Genomic DNA, 23,127 nt, shown 5'->3' on the forward strand with positions numbered 1-23,127 from the left:
TGCCACCTCTTTCTTCTGAAGGTGTCTACTGAGCTTCCCGATTTCAGGCCCCACAGGCAGAGTCCCCAGCTGGAGTCTGGAGAACCTTGGCCCTCCATGCAGCTGTGTGCCTTTAAGAAAGTTCCTCCCACTCCAGTTTCTGCCCCAGGAAAATGGGAGAACATAGCTACCAACAGGCAGTTTCAGGATTCGAGGAGATAAAGCCTGGGCAAGTGCCCTGGGCCAGTGGGTTTGATCAGGGACCCCACTGGCTCTGGGCTGGGTGTCATCTGGGTGGTGGTGAACTTCTACCTATCTCGACCACCTACAAACTGCCCCCCACCCCTGGGCTGGGCTGACAGCAGCTGCCCTGCACCTGTCGCTCCTTCTCGACACGAGCTCTGATCCCAGTTTGCCAGGTTCCTTGTCGTTTGTTCCCTGAGAGATTGGTGGTCTGGCAGGGACGGAGCCCTTGTCTTATTCACCAGAGTTATCCCGGGGCCTGAGAAGGGTTTAGTGGCTGTCAAGCTGACTCCATTGTCAGAGGACTGCTTTAAGCACTGACAGTTTTGGAAAACTGGGTATCAGAAGGCCACTGTTTTTCGAGACCATTGTATGACACGCACAAATGCTGGTGACAACGAGCTACGTAGAGTGCTAGTGAGTAGGCACTGTAGGGTTCTGTTTGTATGCAGTTCAAAACAAGCAAAACTCATCTATCGTGGCAGGAATAACCCTAGTCACTTCCTTTCCTTGGTAGGGTGTTGGCTGGAGGGGCACAGGAAAGCCCGTAGTGTCCCCTGACTGGAAATGTTCTGTCTTGATCTGGGTGGTGGCTACATGGGTGACCCCAAGGATACACGCCGAAAGGCATCATGGGATTGCAGAGGGAACAACAACGTGGGGATCCAGAAGCTCAGGTTCCTTCCGCAGCTCTGCTACTGACTTACTGTGAGGACTGGCCCTCCTTTATATGCACCCCAATTTCCTCATCTGTTGAAATTTCTTCTTCCTGGGAGCATCCACTGGACAGATGGAGGAATTAACACTCAGGGAGGGCAAGCGGGGACTTCCAGCCACATAATGGATCGAGCCAAAGACGGCCCCCCTCCCAGAAAAGATACCAAAATGCTGAAAAAATAAACAATCAAGAAGAGTACATAAGGTGCTGGCCCTGTGGCCGAGTGGTTAGGTTTGCGCTTCGCTTCGTCAGCCCAGGGATTCGCTGGTTCGGATCCTGGGCACAGCCACGGCACCGCTCGTCAGGCCATGCTGAGGCAGCGTCCCACATGCCACAACTAGAAGGACCCACAACTAGAATATACACCTATGTAGTGTACTGAGGGGGCTTTTGGGAGAAGAAGGAAAAAAAAAAAAGAATAGTACGTAGCTTGAAAAAGGAAGAAAAGAGGGAAAGGAAATCCCCAGGAGGCAGAAATTAAGAAGGAATTCAAAACCAGAGAGGTAAAGAGGAGCTGATGCTCAGGGCCCCCTGGGGTGTCAGACCAGATACAGGTCTAGGTTGAAACTGTTTTAATGTGCATTTATGGCCTTGGAGCTATGGAAGGGATGGGGAAAGCAAGCCTGGCATGAGAAGTGTGAACTCCCCTCCAAATCTGAGCAGAATCTAAGTGGGTTCTGAACTACAAACTGAGAAATGAACATAAAAACTCGTCTAGAATTAGTTGAAAAATCAAACATAACGCTGTGCTGTAAACACTTCCATCTGAGTTTCCAACAGGAAAAATCCAGAAAAGAAAATGAAACTCCTGTTGAAGACGAATTCACAAGCAAAAATTACAAACCACAAGGAAACATACTACCATGCGAGAGAGTCAAGCAGACAAAACCACAGGAGACCTAGCCTACCAAGACTTGGAAGATTTTATAGAATAAGTTACATTTCAGATTATTAGAGATAAGAGGGAATAGAAACCCCAATTAAAGAACGGGATAATGTAAAGGGGAAAAGAGTGGGCTATCCAACACCGGCACATGCAGAGCTGGGACCTCCCGCTCTGAACATCTGGTTCCAGCTCCTAAATTCTTCAGATGGTTCTATGACGCTGAACATAGACAGTGCCCTCATCCTGTCCCACCTGTGCCAGGTCTCCCCACCCCTCCCCCTTTGTCCCCACCAATCCTACCTGGCACTAAGGAGTTGGTAAGGCAGGTGCCAATGGCCAGCACTAAGAAGGGTGAAATCATGGTGCGCTCCAAGACCTGCTTTCTCTCTGGAGCCCAGAGGTATGATTGATGTGGGTGAAAGAGGAGTGACTGGCAGTAGTCAGCCGTTAACTGATGTTCCAATCCTAGAAAAAAAAAAAAAGACATGTGGGCCACAGCTGCAGAGTTCATTTGTTCATCCACTTATTCATTCATCGATTCATTCATTATTTGTTGAGCACTTATTACAGGCCAGGCATAGGAAACAGCAGTGATGCACAACATTCTACCGTGACAGCATCATGATAGATAAGAAACCGCTCCTTCCCTGGAAAAAGGGATATCCTGATTCAGCCTCAAAAACGTGCATGCTGGAAGCAACCTAAGTGCCTATCAACTGATGATTGGATAAAGAAGATATGGTATATACACAATGGAATACTACTCAGCCATAAAAAAGGATAAAATCGTCCCATTCACAACAACATAGACGGACCTTGAGGGTATTATGTTAAGTGAAATAAGCCAGATAGAGAAAGACAAACTCTGTATGACTCCACTCATAGGTGGAAGTTAAACATATAGACAAAGAAAACTGACTGGTGGTTACCAGCGGAAAAGGGGGTGGGGGAGGGCACAAGGGTTGAAGTGGTGCACCTGCAACATGACTAACAATAATGTACAACTGAAATTTCACAAGGTTGTAAACTATCATAATCTTAATGAAAAGTTTAAAAAAAATGTGCATGCTGTGCTCCAGCCTCCAGAGACGAGGGCTCACCACACTCCATCCCATAAAAGACGCAGTGCTCCCCAAACACGCCCTCCAATTGCACACCGCTATGCTTTCCCACCCCCTTCATCATCCACCTGGCTCCTTAAAAACCCAGCTGGTGCGGAGGGGAGGCCGGGAATTCAAGGGAAATGCCCCACATCTAACATCCAACAGCGCTTAACTCTGAGCGGTGGTGGGATTTCAGATGATTCCTAATTTGTTGTTGTTGTTCTACTTTAGTCTCCAAATGTTTCTGGAGTAAACCCCAACATCAGAAAAAAAATGTTACTAAATTGATATATAATATCAGTACATTAAAATATTGTTCACAACAGTTTAAAGCTGAAGTCACCTCTTTCAGGAAGCCTCCAGGATGATCACTCATTCCAATATGCTACCTCTGAACGGCATCCTACTTCAATCATTGCGTGAACCTCCTGTTGTGAAAGTAATTCTTTCTTGGTCCATCCCACTCATCACACTGGGAGCTTCTAAGAGCAGAGACCTTGCCTCGTTTGTACTCCAGTAACTGGCACAGCAACTATGTAAATCAGTTGGAAGCCAGTGCTCTAATGACGGATGTAGGAGGGAAGAAAGAATCACCCAAAAGTCCTTCCTTTGTGTGTGCAGAAAAGTCCAAGGGTTGGCAAGAGTGTGGAATGACCAGCGTATCTGTTCACTGCTGGTGGAGTGTAGATTGGTACAACCAGTTTGGAAAATCAGCTGCATCTACCAAAGCTGACACCATACATATGCCGTCTGACCCATTCATCTCCAACAGAAACACACGTGTTCACCAAAAGACTTGTACAAGAATGTTCATAATGGCCTCAAAACTGTGTCCATCTTCAGCAGGATGGATAAATCCATTGGGAGGGTTCAGAAGACGGAAATCTACCCAACAATGAGAAAGAATGATCAACAACTCCACACAACAACATGGAAGAATCTTGCAAAGGCAAGGCTGAGCAAAGGAAGCAGAGCTGAGGGTACATATGGCGTGATTCCCATGACAGAAAGTCTGAACCCTAACCCGAGGCCTTAGAAGACAGGATACAGGCTACACCTGAGGGGTGTAGGGACTGAAGGGGGCACAGGAGACTTGTGAGGTGCTGGTAGCTTTCTGTTTATTCATCTGGGTGCTGGTTAAATGGTGGGTTCAGTCTGAAAATCCCACAAGCTGTCAATTTATGATATGGACACTTTTCTGCATGTATGTTATACTTGAATAAAATAAAAACACTACTCTCTGGGAGCCTATATAAACAATCTATAACGGACACAGACAAAGAGAAACTGGCCTGTGTTCTGCACTTCACCATTTATGAAGACTTTCGCCACGGCTTTCACCCATGCAGTGGACAGAGAGGGAACTATGACCTCCTTTGTAGATGAGAAAACCAAGGCTCTGAAAGGAGAAGTGGCTTGTCCAGGTTACAAACAAGCAAATAGCACAACAGAATTCTGACCACAGGGTTGCTGACTCCAGAGTCAGCAATAAGGTTATCTAAGGGTGAGGCTTCCTGTTCCCCAATTCTGAGATGAAAGTTCTGAAGTTTAACATGTGTATAGATTCCTGTAACCCCCACCACGATCAGGATACGGAACGGTTCTACTCCCCTGCCAAAAACACCTCTCTTGTGCTGTCTCTTTGTAGTCACAGAAGCTCCCCCATCTCTAAACCTGGGAAGCCCAGTTCTGTTCCCCATCACTAGAGTTTTGATCGGTATTGTATCAAATCTGTAGATCAATCTGGGGAGAGTTTACATGTCTGCACTGCTCAGTCTTCCAAATACCAACACAGGATGTCTCTCCACGTATTTTGTTCTTTTTAGTCTTCAGCATAAAGATCCAGTATGGGTTTTCTTAGATTTATATTGACGTATTTCACTTTTTGGGGAGCTATAATAATAACATTGTTTTAATTGTTCATTGCTAGTATATAGAAATACAACTGATTTTTATGTTGACCTTGTATCCTGTGACCTTGCTAAATTCACTCGTTAGTTCTGGGACTTGTGTATATGTCTGTGGATTCTTTGCCATCTTCCACAGAGAAAATCATGCCATTCACAAACAGGGAGAGTTTTAGTTCTTTCTATCCAATCTCTATGCCTTTTGTTTTTTTCTTGCCTTATTGCACTGGCTAGAACTTCCAGCACCCTGATGAATAGGAGAGGCAAGAGCGGACATCCTTGCCTTGTTCCTGATCTTAGAGGAAAAGCATTCAGTCCTTCAGCATTTGAGGGTGTTTTGAAGGGTGAGGTGGAGATTTGGTGGGAAAATAAGGAACGTGGTTTTGGACATGTTGAGTTTGCGATGTCCTTCAGAAGTGGAGACGTCAAGTGAACAAATGGATACATGTTCCGGCACTTGGGAGAGAGGTCTTGGCTAGAGGTATACACTTGGGAACCCTGAGCATATAAGTGGCATTTAAAGAATTGATGAAACTTGACGAGATCATCCAGGAAGAGGGAATGGAAACGTAAGACAACAATATGGTAAAAGCCCTCAGAAAACCAAGAGTGGAAAAGAATTTCCTTAAGTTGATAAGACTTTATACCAAAACCTACAGAACCATAATACGACTGGAGAAGCTTTTGGCATATTCCCTTTAATGCTGACTTATGATTATAAAGATTTGGCGGCAACCTCTCTGTCCATAACTAGGGGAATGAATTAGTAAAGGGTAGCAGAGGCAATATCTATGTGGCGGTGGAATTAAAACCAGGAGTTAAAACAGTAGCATGGATGCAGCTTAAAAGCATAGGATTGAGTAAAGAATGGAAAGAAGAAAATGCACTACCTAGTATGTAAATGTAAACAGAACACGGCGTAACTGACAAGGACCCACGCAAATTCAACACATCAGCGTGAGAACCTTTGGGGGGCCGTGGGATTGGTCCTGGGGAGCAGGGATGAAGGGTAAGCTGAACCAACAGAGCAAAAACTAAGCTCCTGATGATGCACCGTGCACGGAGAAACAGGACTTAGGCAACTCCCTCTGCACCTCGTGTCCAAAGCAAGTAAATAAGGAGAAATAAAAAGGAAGGGTGGCCCCAGGAGAGGTAAAGGGCTCCTCCAGCCCTGTATAATTATTCTCTCTCTCTGTTAGCCTGACGCTCTGTGAGAGTAGAGACTATCTTCCTCATCTTTGAATCCTCAACTCTGCACAGAAGCAGCTCTATAAATGCTCACTTAATGAAAAGCCCATGATTCAGGCTGAAATGCTCTGAATTTTGGTCCCAGGGACGTGGCATTGAGATGGGCCTGTCCTGGAGACAGGCAGGTGCCTTCTCTCATTGCCTCCGCCTGGAAAGGAAAGGGGGGTGGGAATATGGGAAACCCTTCTGAAGCCAGAGTCTCCCTGCTGGCTCCCCAGCTCGGCCCCCACCCCCACTCAGAGACTCTCCACTCAGAGAGTCTGCCCTCTGGCAGCCCCGGGTGATGGGCTCCGTGGGGCCCAGTCTGGGGCTGCGGGGGCCCCGGCTACCCACCACCCTTTGCCAATGCTATGCCAGCTCAGAATGGAGCCTCCGGGTGTGTAGCAGCCCCATCGCCCCCCACCTCCCAGCTGGCCTGTCTCTGCCAGGCTCCCGGCTACGTGCCCTGATTATTTATGACAAGTGTGCAGAAGTCCAGAGCTCCGGAGAAGGAGCAGCTACTTGGCAGGTCAGGGGAGGCGGCAGAAGCGCTGGGCCGTGGCGCTGAGGGCTGACTCAGCATCCTGGGGCCCAGGAGTCCCTCGGAGTCGGGCAGAAAGCCAGCCCTGTGCTGGGTCTCAAAAGGTCCAGGACAAATGACAGAATAATAGAACTGCCAAAAATCCCGCCCATTTCTTGGGTACTCATGTTGCACCCAGCCCGGTGCTAACTGTTGACATCTGTGATCTCACTTAATCCTCATGACAAGTGTTGTTAGCCCAGTTTACGGTTTAGGAAACTGAGGGAAGGATCTCAGCTAGTCCATGGCCGAGAACAACTTAACCCCAGGCTGACTCAACCTCTCTGGGCCTCAGTTTCCCCACCACGGAGAGGAGAGAGACGAGTGCTACCTTTCTCTATCCCACAAGAGCAAACAGAAGCCAAACGAGTTTAGGGCAGGCGATCCGGCAGGGGAGGGAGTCAGGCCGGAGGCTCTCCTACCTGAGCGGCCTGGCCAGGCGGCAGGTGAAGAAACAGAGCAGGCCCAAGGCCAGCAGCAGGAGGAGGAGGCTGAGGACTGCCGTGAGGACCACGTCCAGAGTAGGGGACAGGAGGGCCATCTCGGGGTAACCAGGGACCCACGGAGCAGACCCCACACCCTGGACACGCCCGGTCACACGAGCCTTGGACTCTGGCTCCAAAGCCTTGGGTCAGTGGCTGTGGCCTGGCTTTGTCCCTGGGGTTAATCTCTGGGGATTAGCCCGGGAGGGATGAGATGGGAGGGGAGACAGCCCACGAAGCTCCCCTCCCCCAGCCCAGTCCTTCCCCACATGACGCTTGTTCATTCAACCGTCTTCATTCATTCTTCATCCCAAACATTTACCGAGCGTCTGCTGTGTACCGGCTCTGTTCTAAGGACGAAGGACTCAGTGGGGAACCAGTCTCTGTCCTCTTGGAGACTCTTGACTGGCCGGGGTAGAAAAAGCAACTACTGTGTGCCAGCTGTTGTGCTCGTGGAATAAAAGCAGACAAGGAAAGGGACCCCTGGCCGGGGCTACGGTCAGTTTTCCCAGCAGCAGCGGCTGCTTCACCCCACTTACAAACCCAGGAATTTGAGTCTGCCCTGAACCAGCCAGAGGGGTGAAGCCATGTCCAGAATAAGAGAAACTGTTCTTACTGAGCACCAGCTGTGTGCCAGGCCCCAGAAGAGCGAGGTACTAGTGTCCCCATTTACAGGTGAAGGAAACGGGAGCTCAGGGGTGCAATGGTAGAGTCAGGATTTGAACCCAGATCTGCTGGCCTCCACAGCCTGTAACCCCAACCCCAGCACTGCCTCAGAACTAGGGTAAAACCAGCTCTGCAGGGTAGCAGCAGGCTTCCATCACACCTTGGCCAGGCATTGGCCCAAAGCCAGCGGTTGCCCAAGGGTCAGCACACACAGGCTGCAGGCAGCTGAGCTGCCGCCCGCCTGGAGGGGCCCTTTCTGCTCCCAAAGTGTCCCTCCCCCATATCCATCTCTTTTGGGTTCCAGCAGCATCTCACGAAGCCAGGATGGTGGTTATGGTTTCCGTCTTACAGATTCAGAAACTGAGGCTCAGAGAGGTGAAGCCACCAGGCACACACAGAGCCCGGCAGCAATGCCAGCTGTCTGCCTACGAGACCAGGCCTTTTCCTATCACACTCCTGCCTCCAGGGACACCGCAGATCCCATGGTACAAAGCATCCAAGGTCGGGGGAAGATGCTTTGACCCTCTCAGTGCCAAGGGAGGTCTGCTCTTCTCTGCTTCAGAAAGGCCACTGAGCTCACCATGAAAACAGGAAAACCGCTTGCGTTATGCCACGGAGCCTTTTTCTTTCTCAATTTGCATCAGATCCTCACAACATCCTAGCGATACAAGGCAGGGGGCGCTTATTAGCCCCACTGGCAGATGGGGAAACTGAGGCTTATCAGGGAAGTCATCCCGTCAAGTGTCACACAGCAAGCAAGTGTGGTCCAGGCCCCAGCTCCATCACTTCCCAGCTGGGTGAGGGGCCAGTCCCTGCACCTGGGAGCCTGTCACCTTACCCACCTACCATCTGCCTCCCGTTCAGGAGAGCATCTGTGTAGTGCTGAGTTTGACATGCTTGACCTTATTTTAATCCTCACTAACCACCCTGAGAGCTAGAGACATTTGTCCCCCTTTCCAGGTGAGGGAACAGAGGCCCAGGGGGCCATGGTGGAGGTAACCCAGGGTCACACAGATGGAAGGTGCTGAGCCAAGCCCTGCACAGGACTCCACACGGGACCCACCCAGGGCTCACCCCTGCTCCAGGCTCCCTCCACCGCAGCTCAGCCAGGGACCCTCCCCACCCACCCAGCTCCTGGGCCTGGGACACCCTCTAAGGCTCCCCCACCCACTAATCTAATAAATCGATATGAGACCCAAGCACTGTCGCCTTGTGCTCCCCAGCCATCCACCGCAGGGCCAGAGGGGCAATTATTGGTTCTTAGGGAGTCCCAGTCTAGAATGCACGGTCCTGGACTGTCTGGGCTGGGGAGGGTCCTTTGAGCACATTTCCCCAAAGGTACCAAACCACAGAAATCACATGGGGTGATTGTGTCCTATTCCTAAGGGGTTACCCAGGGAGGGTGCAGACTGGGAAGTGATGGAAACTTTCTGTACCACGATCTAGGAGGCAGTTAAAAGTGTGTATATAGGGCTGGCCCAGTGGTGCAGTGGTTAAGTGCGCATGTTCTGCTTCTCGGCGGCCCGGGGTTCGCCAGTTCGGATCCCGGGTGCGGACATGGCAAAAGCCATGCTGTGGTAGGCGTCCCACATATAAAGTAGAGGAAGATGGGCATAGATGTTAGCTCAGGGCCAGTCTTCCTCAGCAAAAAGAGGAGGATTGGCAGCAGTTAGCTCTTCCTCAAAAAAAAAAAAAAAAAAAGTAAAAATTCCTCCAGGGGCTGACAGCCCTGCGCTGCCTGTATGACTAGGTATTATAAGGATCCGATGAGATTTGAATTAAGGGAGGGTTGAAAAAGAAAAAGTTTTAATATAATGGTGTGACCGCATTCAAATCTTAAAAGAGATTAAAGAGAGTTAACAACTCACAAAAATAAGCCCCTAGTTCCCCCCCCACGCCAGACCTACTCAGTCAGAACCTCCCAGGGCAGGGCCGGGCAAGTCATTCTGCGAGCAGTTGGAGAACCATCGCCTTAGAGATTATCCCATTGCTCAGATGGGAACACTGAGGCCTAAAGAAGAGAAGAGACTTAGCGCAGGTATTCCAGCTCCTGCTTCCCAGAGACACACAGGGAACAATCAGAACCAGCCGGGAGCCAGCATCCTCGGGCCCGACAGCCACGCCTTCTCGCCCCTTTCGAGGAGCTGGGGCTGCAGAGTGCGGAGTCCTCCCTGTACCCCGGGTGGGTGTGGGCAAGGGGCAGGGGGCTGCGGGGCTCCTGGAACCCTGAAGTGGGCTGCAGCAGCTGCCCAGGAACGTTTCAGCTGCAGCGTCCGAGAGAAACACGGAATCCTGCTCTCAGCCCAGCCCAGCGTCTCTGGCACGCCTTGCTGGCCGGGACTTTGTTCCCTCACTGACAGAAGTGATTTACGGCAGCCATGAAGCAGCCTCTGGGTGAAGGGCCCAGGATGCAACGTGGGGTGGTCAGAGCAGCTGCAGGTCAGACGGAAGGAAGGACCTCTCGAGGCGGCCGTGGGCCAGGTACCAGGGAGAGAGCAAGGCTCAGCTCTCCAGCTGACAGCACCCCATCTGGGCAGAAAACAGACGTGGGAGCCCAGGGACACCGGGAGTCAGCCCTGCCTGCTGCCAAGCCATTGTGTCTTGAGGGCTCCGAGGAGGTGCCGGCTGTCCCCAAGCACCTCCAGCCTCGACACCTCTGCACACCGCGTTCCCGGGTCTGGAATGTTCCCTGCTGTCCACCCGATGACGTCCTCCCGCCCTCCTGCACCCCCCGCCGCAGCCCAGGCTCCACCCCGAGCTCCCAGAACCCGGGCGCGCAAGACCTTGATCGCGGTTATCAGAGTCAGAGAACCGCTGCTGTCGCCTCCTTCCCATGGCGTGAGCTCCTAGAGAGCAGGGACGGAGCTGGCGGCAGCCCGGCGGCTGGCAGAGCCTGGCGCATGGCCACGGTGGGCAGGGAATGTCAGTAGGGGGGTGGAAGGGTGCTGGGGTCAATGATGAGCGGCCAGAGGGGCAGCTCGGTGTCAGTAGGAGTGAGCCCTGGAGCCAGGCCGCCAGCGTCAGATCTGGCCTCTGCCCCTCTAGCGCTGGGAGCTCAGGGCCCCACCCCACCCCTCTCTGCCTCAGGCTTCTCACGTGCAAAGTGGGGGACCGAGAGAAGCTGTAGGGTTGTTGTAAGGATATATGAGTTAATACGTGGAAAGACTTAAAACGGAGCCCAGGACACGAGAGTGTTCAATGCATGTCGGCCAGCAGCTATGATTACAGGCAGGGGAGGATGGACTGACGGACAAAGGATGGGCAAGTGGGGCAGGATGAGGGGCTGGCGCTGAGAACGGACAGATCCTTCTCTGCCCAGCCGGCCAGGCAGCCATTCGCCCCGGGCTCCCCCACAGACCTGCTCCCCTGGGAGCCCCCGCGAGGGCTTCTAGCTCCAAGACCCTGAAACCAAAGACTCGCCTGCCTGCTGCGTACCCGTACTTGTGTGTGTGTGGGGGGGGAGGGGGTGTTTAATTAAGGGGTGGAGGTCCCAGTTCTTAGAGTAAAGGGGCTCCATGTTTCCTGACAGGACCAGACCTCCCTCTCTCTCTCCCTCTCTTTCCCTCTCTCTCCCTCTCTCTCTCTCTCTTTCTCTCTCTCTCTCTCTCACACACACACACACACACTCACACACACACAAGAGTGGGAAGAAATAACCCCCCAGGCAGTCTGACACTTTCTTTTCCTCTTAAAGGAGAGAGAGAGAAAACATCCAGGGTCAGCCCAGAAGGTTCTGCAGAGGGGGTAGGAGGACGGCCAGGCTGGAAGGATGGTAGGATTGAGATGAACAGAGAGGGCGCTCCCGACAGAAGGACCCGAATGTGCAAAGGCCAGAACACAGGGATGCAGCATTCAGAGGTCAAGGAGAAAGGCAGGAGCCGACAGCTGGCGACAGAGGACAGAGAGGCAGCCTGGACCGACCACAAAGGGCTGTGCTCCCTGAGCTTGGCCTGGTCAAGAGCAGGCCCTTTGCACGCCCCGTCTCACTTACTGCCTCCTCGCCAGCCCACTTCACGTTGACGCTCAGATGGTCTGCCGCTTGCCCAAGGCCACGCAGCAGAGCTGGAGTCAGAAGGCCCACAGGTCTGGGTTTTGGAACCCGAGATTTTCTGGGGATCCCTGGGCACCTGGACACTCTTGATCCCACCAACTGGCTCTGCAGGAGAGGACTGAAGCCAGTCCAGGTTCAACTCGTGGGAGGAAAGCTGGCAGCTGGGAGCCGGGGGAGGGAGACGGCAGGGCCCAGAGACAAGAGTGCCTGAGGCCTGGGGTGGCTGGCTTGCCCGGGCAGAGGAGGATCACGGACGGCTGCTCCATGGGTACACAGGCTTCCACCACCCCGCGGAGACGACGTGTTCTGTCCCAGGCCACCTCCCTCTGGGCCAGGCCAGGAAGCTGAGTGGGCTGGGGACACGTGCTGTGTGTCTCTGAGGCAACCACCCCTGTACTCACTGCGGCAGAAGCCCCTCCAGTACCAGGAGACATGGCCATTCCATCCTTGCTCTCACAATCAATAATAAGGAAGGCACAGAGAGGGTACGTGACCTCCCCAGGGTCACCCAGCACATCAGTGGCAGGGACAGGTCCCCCCACTAAGCGGCTAAGGACTTGGGGGGCTTTTACTGGAAGCACAAGGCGGCCTGTGAGGCGGAGTGTGGATGCCAACGCCTTCAATTCCAGACACTGATGATTTGTGTCAACCAAAGAGAACATTTCAAACTGAGACTATGAAAATCCTTATTTTACACCCTTTTTCATTGTATTTTTAATAATAACAGCAAACTTTTTCATAGCCTTTACTGTGTGCAAGGCAATGTTTTAAACACTTACCTATATTAACTCATTTAATCCCCACAACAACCTACAAGCTAGGCACTATTATTATCCCCAGTTTACAAAAACAGAAGCTCAGAGAGGTTAAGTCGGTTGCCCAAGGTCACACAGCTAGTAAGTGACTGAGTCGGAATGCAACGTTCCTTGTTTCTGTGTCCCAGGGCCAAGTATAAACTCTTTCAAAAGCAGCAGGAAAGACTGGAAACGAACCACATTGTTCTCTCTGCAATAGGCACACGATGTATTTGCAGATGACAGGATGACATGCAGTGACTATTTGAGCACACACTGTTCCCAAACGTCATTTCACTGTAGGTGCATCATAGCCATGGAGCCAGGGCTTCCCTTGTCCCTACTTTACAGAAGAGAGGTGAGGTGACTTGCCTAAAGTCACACAGCGTGAGTGTCCAACAGTCACGTCTAGGACAGTCACGTCTAGGACCGACTGAGGCCCTGGCCCTGATCTCTTGGTGGCACCTGTGGCCTGCCCTGCAACGGGGACCACCTGCCACTTGTGGGGGGTTGGGGGGGCAGAATCTCAGGCTGGAGACCTGGCTGAGGCCAGGCCAGCGACCGGGACACAGCCCTCCTCCCCCATATTCCCCGCTTTGGCGGGTCCTCCCGCAGGACTCTGACCACCGTGCTCTTCCCACTCCCGGCCCGCCCCCCACGCCCTGGCGCCGTCCCCGAGGAGAAGCAGCCTCCATCCACAGGCCCCATGGGGGCCCCGCAACAGGGGGCCGTGAACTTGTGACCCACTGGGTGGCGGCCAATACAAGCAGCGTCTCTGGTGGCACATGCAGGGGGCTCCCGACCACCCAGCTCGCGCCACAGCCGGGAGGACACGGATGTTCCCAGAGAGAGCACTCGCGCACCGGGCCACGACCCGGCGTTCCCCACATTCCCAGAGATCCTTCCCACTGGCAGAGGCTCCAGCCGCCGTTGCGTTTGGTCTTCACGGTGACCCTGGGACGCAGCAGGGAAGGGACAACATCCGGACCCCAGACAGGAACCCGGAGCGCACGGGGGTGAGGGTCCCACCCAAGAGTGCTGTGCTCAGCAGAGCCCCTGCTGCTTACTGGCTCCACGGCCTTGGGCACGTCACCCCACCTTCCTGGGCCTCAGCGTCCTCACGTGCCCGAGGGGCATGGTCACAGCGGGTGCCTGTGTCATGGCGCTATGGTAAGGAGAATCCAACAATGAACATTGAGACAGAGGCCCGGGGCTTGGCGCGTGTTACACACTCAGTAAATGTTAGCTGGAGGAAATAGTGAGAACAAGGGAGCCAGGCACTGTTCTGAGTGCTTTCCATGCGTTCATTCATCTAATCCTCACAACAACCCTATGTGGTAGGAGTTAGCATTGCTCTCGCTGTGCAGAGAAGTTAAGCAACTTGGCCGAGGTCACACAGCTGTTAGCACACTATGAAGCGGAAAGGGGAGAACTCTTAATGGAGCATTTCCTGTGTGCTGGGAAATCTGGTTCAGCCTTCTGAGAACCCAGGGAGGTGGGAATTATCAGATCTGGGTCAGAAGACAAAACTGAGACCCAGAAAGAGGAAAGGAGGTGCAGGTCACACAGGAGGCATGTGAGAGAGCTGGGAGTTAGCCAGGCCTGGCTGGCGGCACATCCCGTGCGCTCGCTCCCCCATCCCAGTCACTTGCCAGCTTCTGTCACTGATGGCAGACCTTAGGCTTCCCCACCCAGATACACCCAGGGAGCTGGCACCAGTGTGCCAGGTGAAGTCGCCCCTCCTGCGTGCGTGTGTTTGTTGGGGTCTTGGCGGTGAGCGCTGCACGACTCCCATGGTGTGTGTGCCCGTGACCCGTCCTCATGTCGGGCTGCTCCCTCCAACCCTGGACCAGCTCCGGAGCTTTCCCGTGATTGCAGCCTGCTCAGGGCCTCTCCTATCTGGACAGAGCGCTCCCTCCACAAAGGGAGGGCCTTCCGTCCCACTGGCCCCTCCCGCCTGGGCCGGCCCCTCTGGGTTTGTTATTCTGCACAGAGAGGCCGAATACTCAAGGGCTGTTTCCTCGTCTGTAAATCAGAGATAATAAATGCCATTCTGCCTCCAGTATCAATTTCTTGGGAAGGAAGGAATTTTGTGAACTATAATGTGCTGTGCAGATGTTTCTAGGGCTTTCCACTGCTCCCCCTCTAGTGACTGTAGCGGATATTTGCTGTAACGTTGGCCACCCAGAATCCATTCCCCGTTCCTAACAACACCCAAAGTTTCCTTGGGGAAGTACCCTCCCCCTTTCAGCCCTGTGGTCTGGGTGAGATTGATCTCACCTCCAGCAGCTCCAGGTGAGTCCTGATAGGCTTAAGCTGGAAGACTCTCCCCACCTGGATGGTGTGTTGTAAGGGTGTGAGGCAATGGCGAGGGGACTATGGAGTGAAGATGAGGCAACCCCTTAGAAGGTGGATTAGAGGAGGGCAGAGTATCTGAGTCTTTGGCGACATTGCTTAAGCCCCTTGATGCAGCCATGCCTGAAGCCTACATCTGAACATGCTGGTTACATGAGCCAATTAATTCCCCTTATTGTTTGCCTTGGACTTTCTGTTATTTGGAACACAGAGTCTAACCTTAGAACTTCAGTTCAGCCAGTTTCTCTCAGCCCCTTACACTGCAAGCAACCACATCGTGCCATACTCAGCCAGCTATTCCCACCAAAGGAAAAATCTTGCAAACAAGCTAAAGATGGGTCAATAAGTTTCAAGTGCATGGTAAAATAAGAGTACAGCTGAATACAAATTAGGTTTTCCTCCTGGAATCTATAAACCTGTGGAACTGTAGGAGGTCCTTGGGGGGGAATCTGGCTAAGAGCCCCACTCCGTGCAGGGCTCTGACCCTCCCCTCCAACAGGTTGTTGGCGGTTGAGTTTCACAGCTCCTTGACCACCAGGTTCCGAGTACCTCCTGTGGCCAGGCCCTGTGTTAGGGGCCGCAGGCACAAGCTCTGCCTTCTAGCACTTCAGCCTACTGACGACTCCTCAGAATACGCTTTTTTATTGGGTTTCACACAAAAGCCCTGGGAGGCCAGCGTACAGGGGGAACGCTGCTACACGCATTTCACAGAGGAGGAAACAGAGGCTCAGAGAGGTGAAGTGACTTGTCCAAGACCCCTCTGCCAATGAGGGCCAGGGCCCGGCCACGCCCCTGACCTGCCCGGCTCCAAGCCCGGGCTGTTCCTCCTGGCCTTTGGATGGCAGGGGTGGCACTGGGGCTGTCATTTCTGTGACATAGTTTGTTCCACTTGGGGGCAGTCAGAGTGGTTAAGAAGCTAAAGAAAACAAGAAAGCCAGGTGTCACCGGCTTCTTGTTCGCCCAAGGGTCTTGGCTCCCTGAGAAGCCCGGGCTCAGCGCCATCCAGCTCCACTCTCCTGAGGCTCAGCTCCCGCAGGCTGCAGCTGGAGAAGGACCAGGCCCTACCCCGAATGAAAGCCAGGCCCCAGTGCTCTCATGGGCGGCCCCTGGCACCCCAAGCGAGCTGTCCTGGCCTCTGGTGCCTCTGCCCTCGGTCCCTAAGGTCCAGCGGACACTGACAACACCCCCATGCACTGGGGCCTTCCCTATGTGTTATCCAACCGACATTCGCTTCGACCCTGTTTACTGAGCTCCTACTACACGCCGGGGGCTGTTCTAGGTGCTGAACCAAACAGCCCAATCCCTCCTCGTGGGTGGCGAGCGGACGAGGAAAGAAGTCAAATCAAAAGGACGCCAGGTGGTGGTGAGTGCGACGCAGAGGAAGAAGGCAGGGAAGAGGATGGGAGCGGAGGCGGTGGTCGCGGATTTAAATAGAGAGGCCAGAGAAGGTGTCAGCAAGAAAGTCCCCATCGGATCCTGCAGCGACCCCACGCAGCCGAGCGGCGGATCCCACTTGGCTAGGAGGAGACCGGGGTTTCCGAGTCGGCGCGGGCCCACCTGCCCGGCCGGGGTCGGAGGTTCGCGCACGGCTGCCGCGCTCCCACGCCCTCTCCCCTAGCGCAGCCACATGGGCCGGGAGCCTCCTGCAGAGGAGGAAACTGAGGCTCTGAGAGGCGACGCCACACGCGCAGGCCCGCTCCCGGGGCCGCCTCTCGGCCAGGCGCGCGTCGCCCCCCGCGGAGCCCGCTCGCAGCCTCGGCTCCAGGCTCGCGGAGCTCAGCGCTCCCCCGCGGACTCCGGGTCCTCCGTCGCCCTCCTCCCTCTCCCAGGGCCCAGCTGGCTCTCCATCCCGGTCATACGAGCCCCTAATTGTCCACCCCACTCTTGTTCTGTCTCCTCAATTCACTTGTGGCCCATCCCTAAGCCCGCGTTTGCACCAAACCTACGAGACATCCTGCGCGCGGCCGGGGGCGGGTCCACAGCTGGAATCCAGCGCGAGGCGGGCGGAGCCTCTCGCGGAGCTTTCCCAGCTGGATTTGTTCGGTAATCCCCCCAAACTTCCGCCTCATCTTTCTGAAAACTGCGGCGGAAAGACTTCGGCCGGCCGGGAGGTGGCCACGCGGTTAAGCCCTGGCCGTGTGGCTTTGCAAGTGACTTATGTCTGGAGATGCAGCTTCTTTATCTGTAAAACACGGTTAGTCATCGCCACCTTGCAAGGTTGTTGTAAAGATAAAATGCGATGGAGAGTATCTCTGAAGAGAGGAAATTCGATAGACAACGTATTTAGAAAGCACTTAAGCAGAGCTGGGGAGACAAACTCCAGGAATTTGTTGAACTGAATGGAGAAGTCTGTATAAGGGCGAGCAACCACCACCAGCAGAACAACGGCTGCATTCATCGTGCTGCTACACTCTGAGGTAGGCACTCTTAGTATCATCCCCATTTTACAGAAGAGGAAGAAAACACAGAGAGGTGAAGTAACTTGCCTACAGTCACACAGCAGGCAAGTAGCACAGCTGGGATTATGAACCCAAATCATCCAACTGCAAAGTACAAGCTCTTAATCATTATGTTAGGTTAGTAAACTGAGGCTTCGTGAATTGACATAATCCCTCATTGAAACACAGAGACTAAGAGCTGACCCAGCAGGGGATCATGGGCAGTCCCATTCCACAACCTTCATTCTTAACCACTGCACCAGCTTGTCAGAGCTGAAAGAGACTCTAGGAATAATCTAGCCCGATACTCTCATTTTTTCCCAGCAGGAGCCTGAGGTCCAGAGAGGTAGTGCGAATTGCCCAAAATCACACAGCCAGTTAGTTGAAGAATCAGGACAAGCACCTTGGTTCTCTAACTCCAGAACCCCGTGGCATCACTGAGTATCACACTGACCATGAGAGGCAGTCAGGGAAGGAGTCTGGAGGAGGCACCAGAATTTTTCCAGCAGAAGTGGAGGGAAGGCTCCAAGCAGAGGGAATAGCCCATGCGAGGGTCTGGAGGCCATGCAGGTCTTTTCTGGAGACCAGTAAGCTGTACAGTCCATGCAAGCTGGGATGGGGACAGCGGATGAGGCTGGGTTTTCATACTGAATGTTTCCATGTGATTCTTTCAATTGCCAGCACTTTCTCATTCTGTTTTATTTTGCTAGTATCTTTCCTTATTTTGTTTGCATGTTTCTAATGCTTATTTAGAATTCCTGGTCCATCTGTTCTAATATTGCCGACTCCATTGGTATCTCTGGTCGTTTTGCTGTTTTTCTTTTGAGGTCATCGTGCTCTGGCTGGTGGAGCGGTGGAGGAGTGGGGTGTGGACACCCTAAAACTGACAGCGAGGGAACACATGCGGCTCTGGATCCTCTTCCTCTAATCAACTCCAGAGTAACAACAGAGCAAGACATCACTAAGTCGAAGAAATTATGGAGAAGACAGAACCTCCTGGGGAGACGGAAGGGGGTTTTAAACGGGTGTGTGGGGTGGGAGGGGTGCTGCAGCAAGAAGGAGGAGCAGAGCGCAGTCTTCAGGGTAGCAGAGAATGTCGTAGAAAAGAAAGTCAGGTCTGAGTTCTGCTCGTGCGTCTTTGCATCCAGCCTTGCGTGTAGCCGCCTGCCCTGTGCCCACTTCCTGGGACAGCCGAGGCCCTTGCTCTCACACCGACATTGGCAGCCCAGGCCGATGGCACAGGTGTCTGCTGGAGCAAACTCAGACAGCGCAGCAGGCAACGTGGAATTGCAGGAGTCCAGAGGGAGCCAGCGGGCCCCCAGAGTCGCTCTGCCCCTCCCTCGTGCAGACCTCGAGGCCGGTGGATCCTGACCTGGACAGACAGCCCCCTCCCCTGGCTGCCAAATGTGAGGCCCAATCCTGCGGAGTTAGTCCCTTGGAGAGGGTGAGTGGCAGCACCAAACCCAGGGAGGAACTGTGCGCTTCTGCTGCCCGGGGGTCTCCACTCTGGGACTGTCATCTCCTTGGGCACCTTGGTGCCGACAGAGATGAGAATCAGGCTTAGCGTCTTACTCCAAGATGCAGCACCAGACAGAAGCACTGAACCCGCCAGAGGGATGAGCTCACGGATTAAAGAACAGGGAACCCAAGGGGCGCACGGGCTTCCAAAGAAAAACAAAGGGATTAGAGAGAGTCCTGGAATCAGCCGCGTTCAACAGACGGCTGAGAATTTTAAATAAGCATCAGAAACACGTAAAAGAGATAAGGAAAGATAGTAGTGATACAAAGCAGAACAAGGAAGCATTAAAGGATCCAAGCGGAAATGTTTCATATTCTATATGAAAAATCAGCTGAGATAACAAACCGAACAGGTAGAAGGAATTGTGGAATGGACACAGAAGGTGAGGAATGAAACAGGGAACCGGGACATCAGAGGGAGGAACACTTCCAGGAGGAAGCTGGGGCAGAGTAAGGAACAGAAAATATGAAGGAAATGGGAAAATATCAGTTAAAAGTTAAAACATCAACCCTGATCTTACTCCATTAATCTGAAATGGATCAAAAACCTACTTATAAAAGCCAGAACCATAAAGTTTCTAGAAGAAAACATAAGAGGATATTCCTGTGGCTTTGGGATAGGAAAGGAGTATTAATTTCATTAAAGGAAAAAAACTGTTAAATTGGATTTCATCAAAATTTAAAATTTCTGCTCATCAGAAGATACCATTAAGAAACTGAATAGACAAGACACATAATGGGAAAGAACATTCACAGTACATATAGCTGACAAAGGACTCGCATCCAGTAAAGAAAGAACTCCTAAAGTTGACAATAAAATTATAAACACTCCCGCCCCCCCCCACACACACAATGGACAAAAGACTTAGCCACTTCAAAAAGAAAATATACAGATGACCAACAGTTCGCAGAGAGATGCTCCACATCATTACTTATCAGGTAAATGAAAATTAAGCCCATTTCACACCCACCAGAATGACTAAAACCAAATCAAAATGATTTGCAAAATCAAACATCAGCAAGAATGAAGAAAATCCAGAAGTTTCCTCTATTGCTCACTGGAGTGTAATAGAGGACAGTGACTTTGGTAAAGAGTTTGCCAATTTCTTATAAAGTTAAACATGCACTTATCACGTGATCCAGCAATTCCACTCCTGAGTCTTCATTCAGAAGAAATGAAAATATATCTAGGAGATTCATACGTAAGTGTTCATAGGAGCTTTACAACACCCCACAATGGGAAACAGCTTAAACGTTCATTAAGATGAATGAATAAGCAATGGTGGTATGTCAATACAATGGAAAACTACTCCGCAATAAAAAGAGGTGAACTACAGACACAAAAAAAATAGATGAATCTCAAAAACCTTATGCTAAGAAGCTGAATATAAAAAGTACAAACTGTATGATTCCATTTATATGAAACTCTAGAAAAGACCAATCTAATCTATGGCAAAAGAAATCAGAATTATGATTGTCTTCGGGAGGCAAAATGGACTGGAAAGGGATGTGGGGGGACTTGGGGGTGCTAGAAATGTTTTTTAAATTATGATCTTGTTTGGGGGTCATGGTTACAAGGTAACGTAGACTTGTCAAAACACATTGAATTGAACACTTAAGATCTGTGCCTTTTATTGTATGAAATTATATATCAACAAAAAAAGAGCTGGTGGAAGTGTAAGTGTCAACATCTAGATCATAGGAGTCCCAAGAGAGGAAAGTAAATCAAGGGGGGAGAGAGTTGAAGAAATAATGAAGACAACCTTGGTCTCTGTCTGAACGGGCCCCAGATATAACAAACAGGACCGATAAGGAAAAATGCACACTGGAGAAACACAGTGAAGACCAAAGGACAACAAAAACACTCTAAATGCTTAAATAGAGAAAAACACATCACTTCCAGAGGAAGAAGCACCAAACTGACTTGACCAAAGTAGCAAAGGAAAAGAATTTAAACCGAGAATTTGATATGCAGCTAAAGTGTCATTCAAACGTTAAAAGCTAATAAATCACAACGTGCAAGACCTCCTCCAAGACAAAAAGACACCCCTCCCAAAAAAACAAACAAGTTTGAAGGAAGCACTTAAGTAATAGAAACACATTCCACGGACGTTGCTAAAGATAAGTGAAGCCTAAGCAAATACAGTTTAAATAAAAGGTTTTCACATAGTCCACATTCTCTAACCATGGTACAATTAAGTTAGAAGTTATGTTTTGAAGCACAAACAATTCCCCCATACACTTAGCGATTTAAAACAACCCTAAATAACTCATGGATCGAAGAAAAACATATGGTAGAAATGTAAAATTACTTAGAACTAAATGATAATAAAAACACTATATATCAAAAATTGTGGAGTGCAGCAAAGAAAGGCTAAAAATGAATGAGCTAAGTGTCCGATTTAGGAAGTTAGAAAAAACAGAAACCCAAAGAAAGTAAAAGAGGATTATAACGAGCAGAAAGCAACAAAATGGAAAAGATTCAATCGAGAAGATCAAGGCCACAAGTTGGTCCTTTAAAAAAGTCAATCAACTTGAGGTAAAATTAATCTAAAAAATAAAAAGAGAGAGAGAAATATATAAGACACAATTATTGTGGAAAAGAGGAATACAATAAGAAAATGCCAGAAGCAATCTTACACCAATATTTTGAAAATGTAGATTAAATGCATACATTCCAAAAAATGTAACTTACCAAAACTGACTCAAGAAGAAATAAAGAGCCTGAATTAAAAAACTGAACAGTAGTTAAAGTCTTTCCACAAAGAAAACAACAGGTCAAGATGATTTTACAGGTGAGTTCTATCAGACTTCAAGAAATAAATTATCTCGATTTTACCCAAACTTTTCCAGAGAACAGTAAAAGAGAAAATATTACCATCTAATTCTATGAGGCCATTATAATTGCAACACCAAAGCCAGAAAAGTACAATATAAAAATGAAAACTGGAGGCCCATTTTATTCATGAAAGTTGATGTAATAATTCTAAACAAGATATTTTCAGAGCATAACCAAATATTTACATAATGAACAAGTTAGGCTGCTCCTAAGAATGCAAGGACGGTTTAATATTAGAAAATCTATATGTTAGATTATATTATCTATGTTATCTACATTATATAGTTATCTATATTAACTACACTTAAAGATTAAAGATTAAAAGAGAAAAACCATATAACCATCTCAAGATACTTTTTGAAAGCATTTAATACAATTCAACACAAATTATTATTTTTAAAAAGATTTCAATAAGCTATGAATAGAAGAGAGCTTCCTTAACCTGAAAAAAGCAAATTTATAAAAAAGCTACAACACATATATCCTAAATGGAGAAACATTAGAACATTCTCTCTAAAATAAAAAAGAAGGTGAAGATACCTAGCACCACCATTTTTTTTTTTTTTTTTTTGAGGAAGATTAGCCCTGAGCTAACTGCTGCCAATCCTCCTCTTTTTGCTGAGGAAGACTGGCCCTGAGCTAACATCCATGTCCATCTTCCTCCACTTTCTATGTGGGACGCCTACCACAGGATGGCTTGCCAAGCGGTGCCATGTCCACACCCGGGATCCAAACCAGCGAACCCCGGGCTGCACTTAACTGCTGAGCCCCGGGCCGGCCCAGCACCACCACTTTTATTTATACAATCTTAGTACTGGTAGTCCTAAACAGTGTATCAAGATAAGAAAAAAGGTTAAAAGCATAAAGATTTAAAAATACAAAAGAAAGCTATCACTATTTATAACTGATTATCTGCATAGAATCTGCAGACAAATAATTGGAAATAGAGTTTAGCAAGTTAGCTTGATAAGATCAAATGCAAAAAACTATAGCATTTCTATATATTAGCAGGAAACAACTGGAAAAACATAAGAAAAAATGGGTATCCAGATAAGAAAAAAATTCAGCTGGATCCCTACCTACACTCTACACAAAATCAACTGCCCACGGATCAAGGTCTCAAATGCAGAAAACAAAACTTTGAAACATTTAGAAGAAACTGTAGGCGAATGGCTATCTGACCTTGGAGTAAGGCACACTTTCTTAAACAAGACCCAAAAAGCACTAACTAGTAAATAAAAGATTGCTAAATTAGACTATGTTAAATGCTAGAATTTCAGTTTCTAAAATGTGATTTGACTCAGGAATGTAAAGAACTATTACAAATTAATAAGGAAAGGA

At 50.2% G+C, this 23,127-nt stretch overlaps 1 protein-coding gene across 8 annotated transcripts in view; it reads right to left on the reverse strand.

Annotated features, from left to right (window-relative positions):
- ALPL (alkaline phosphatase, biomineralization associated) overlaps nt 1–23,127 on the reverse strand; it is an 84,586-nt gene that overhangs the window by 16,304 nt on the left and 45,155 nt on the right. For 3 of the 8 annotated variants that reach the window (XM_070599443.1, XM_008537807.2, XM_008537805.2), the window contains exon 2: nt 2,127–2,291. In XM_070599443.1, coding sequence (XP_070455544.1) covers nt 2,127–2,291 — 165 coding nt within the window. Of the gene's footprint in view, nt 1–2,126; nt 2,292–3,272; nt 3,815–4,221; nt 4,284–9,698; nt 9,803–10,574; nt 10,654–11,782; nt 12,156–16,937; nt 17,119–23,127 lie in introns of those variants that run through there. The other 5 variants (XM_008537804.2, XM_008537803.2, XM_070599475.1 and 2 more) reach the window with 5 other exon arrangements.

Source organism: Equus przewalskii, chromosome 2 (genome assembly GCF_037783145.1).
Source record: "Equus przewalskii isolate Varuska chromosome 2, EquPr2, whole genome shotgun sequence".
NCBI classification, from domain to species: Eukaryota; Metazoa; Chordata; class Mammalia; order Perissodactyla; family Equidae; genus Equus; species Equus przewalskii.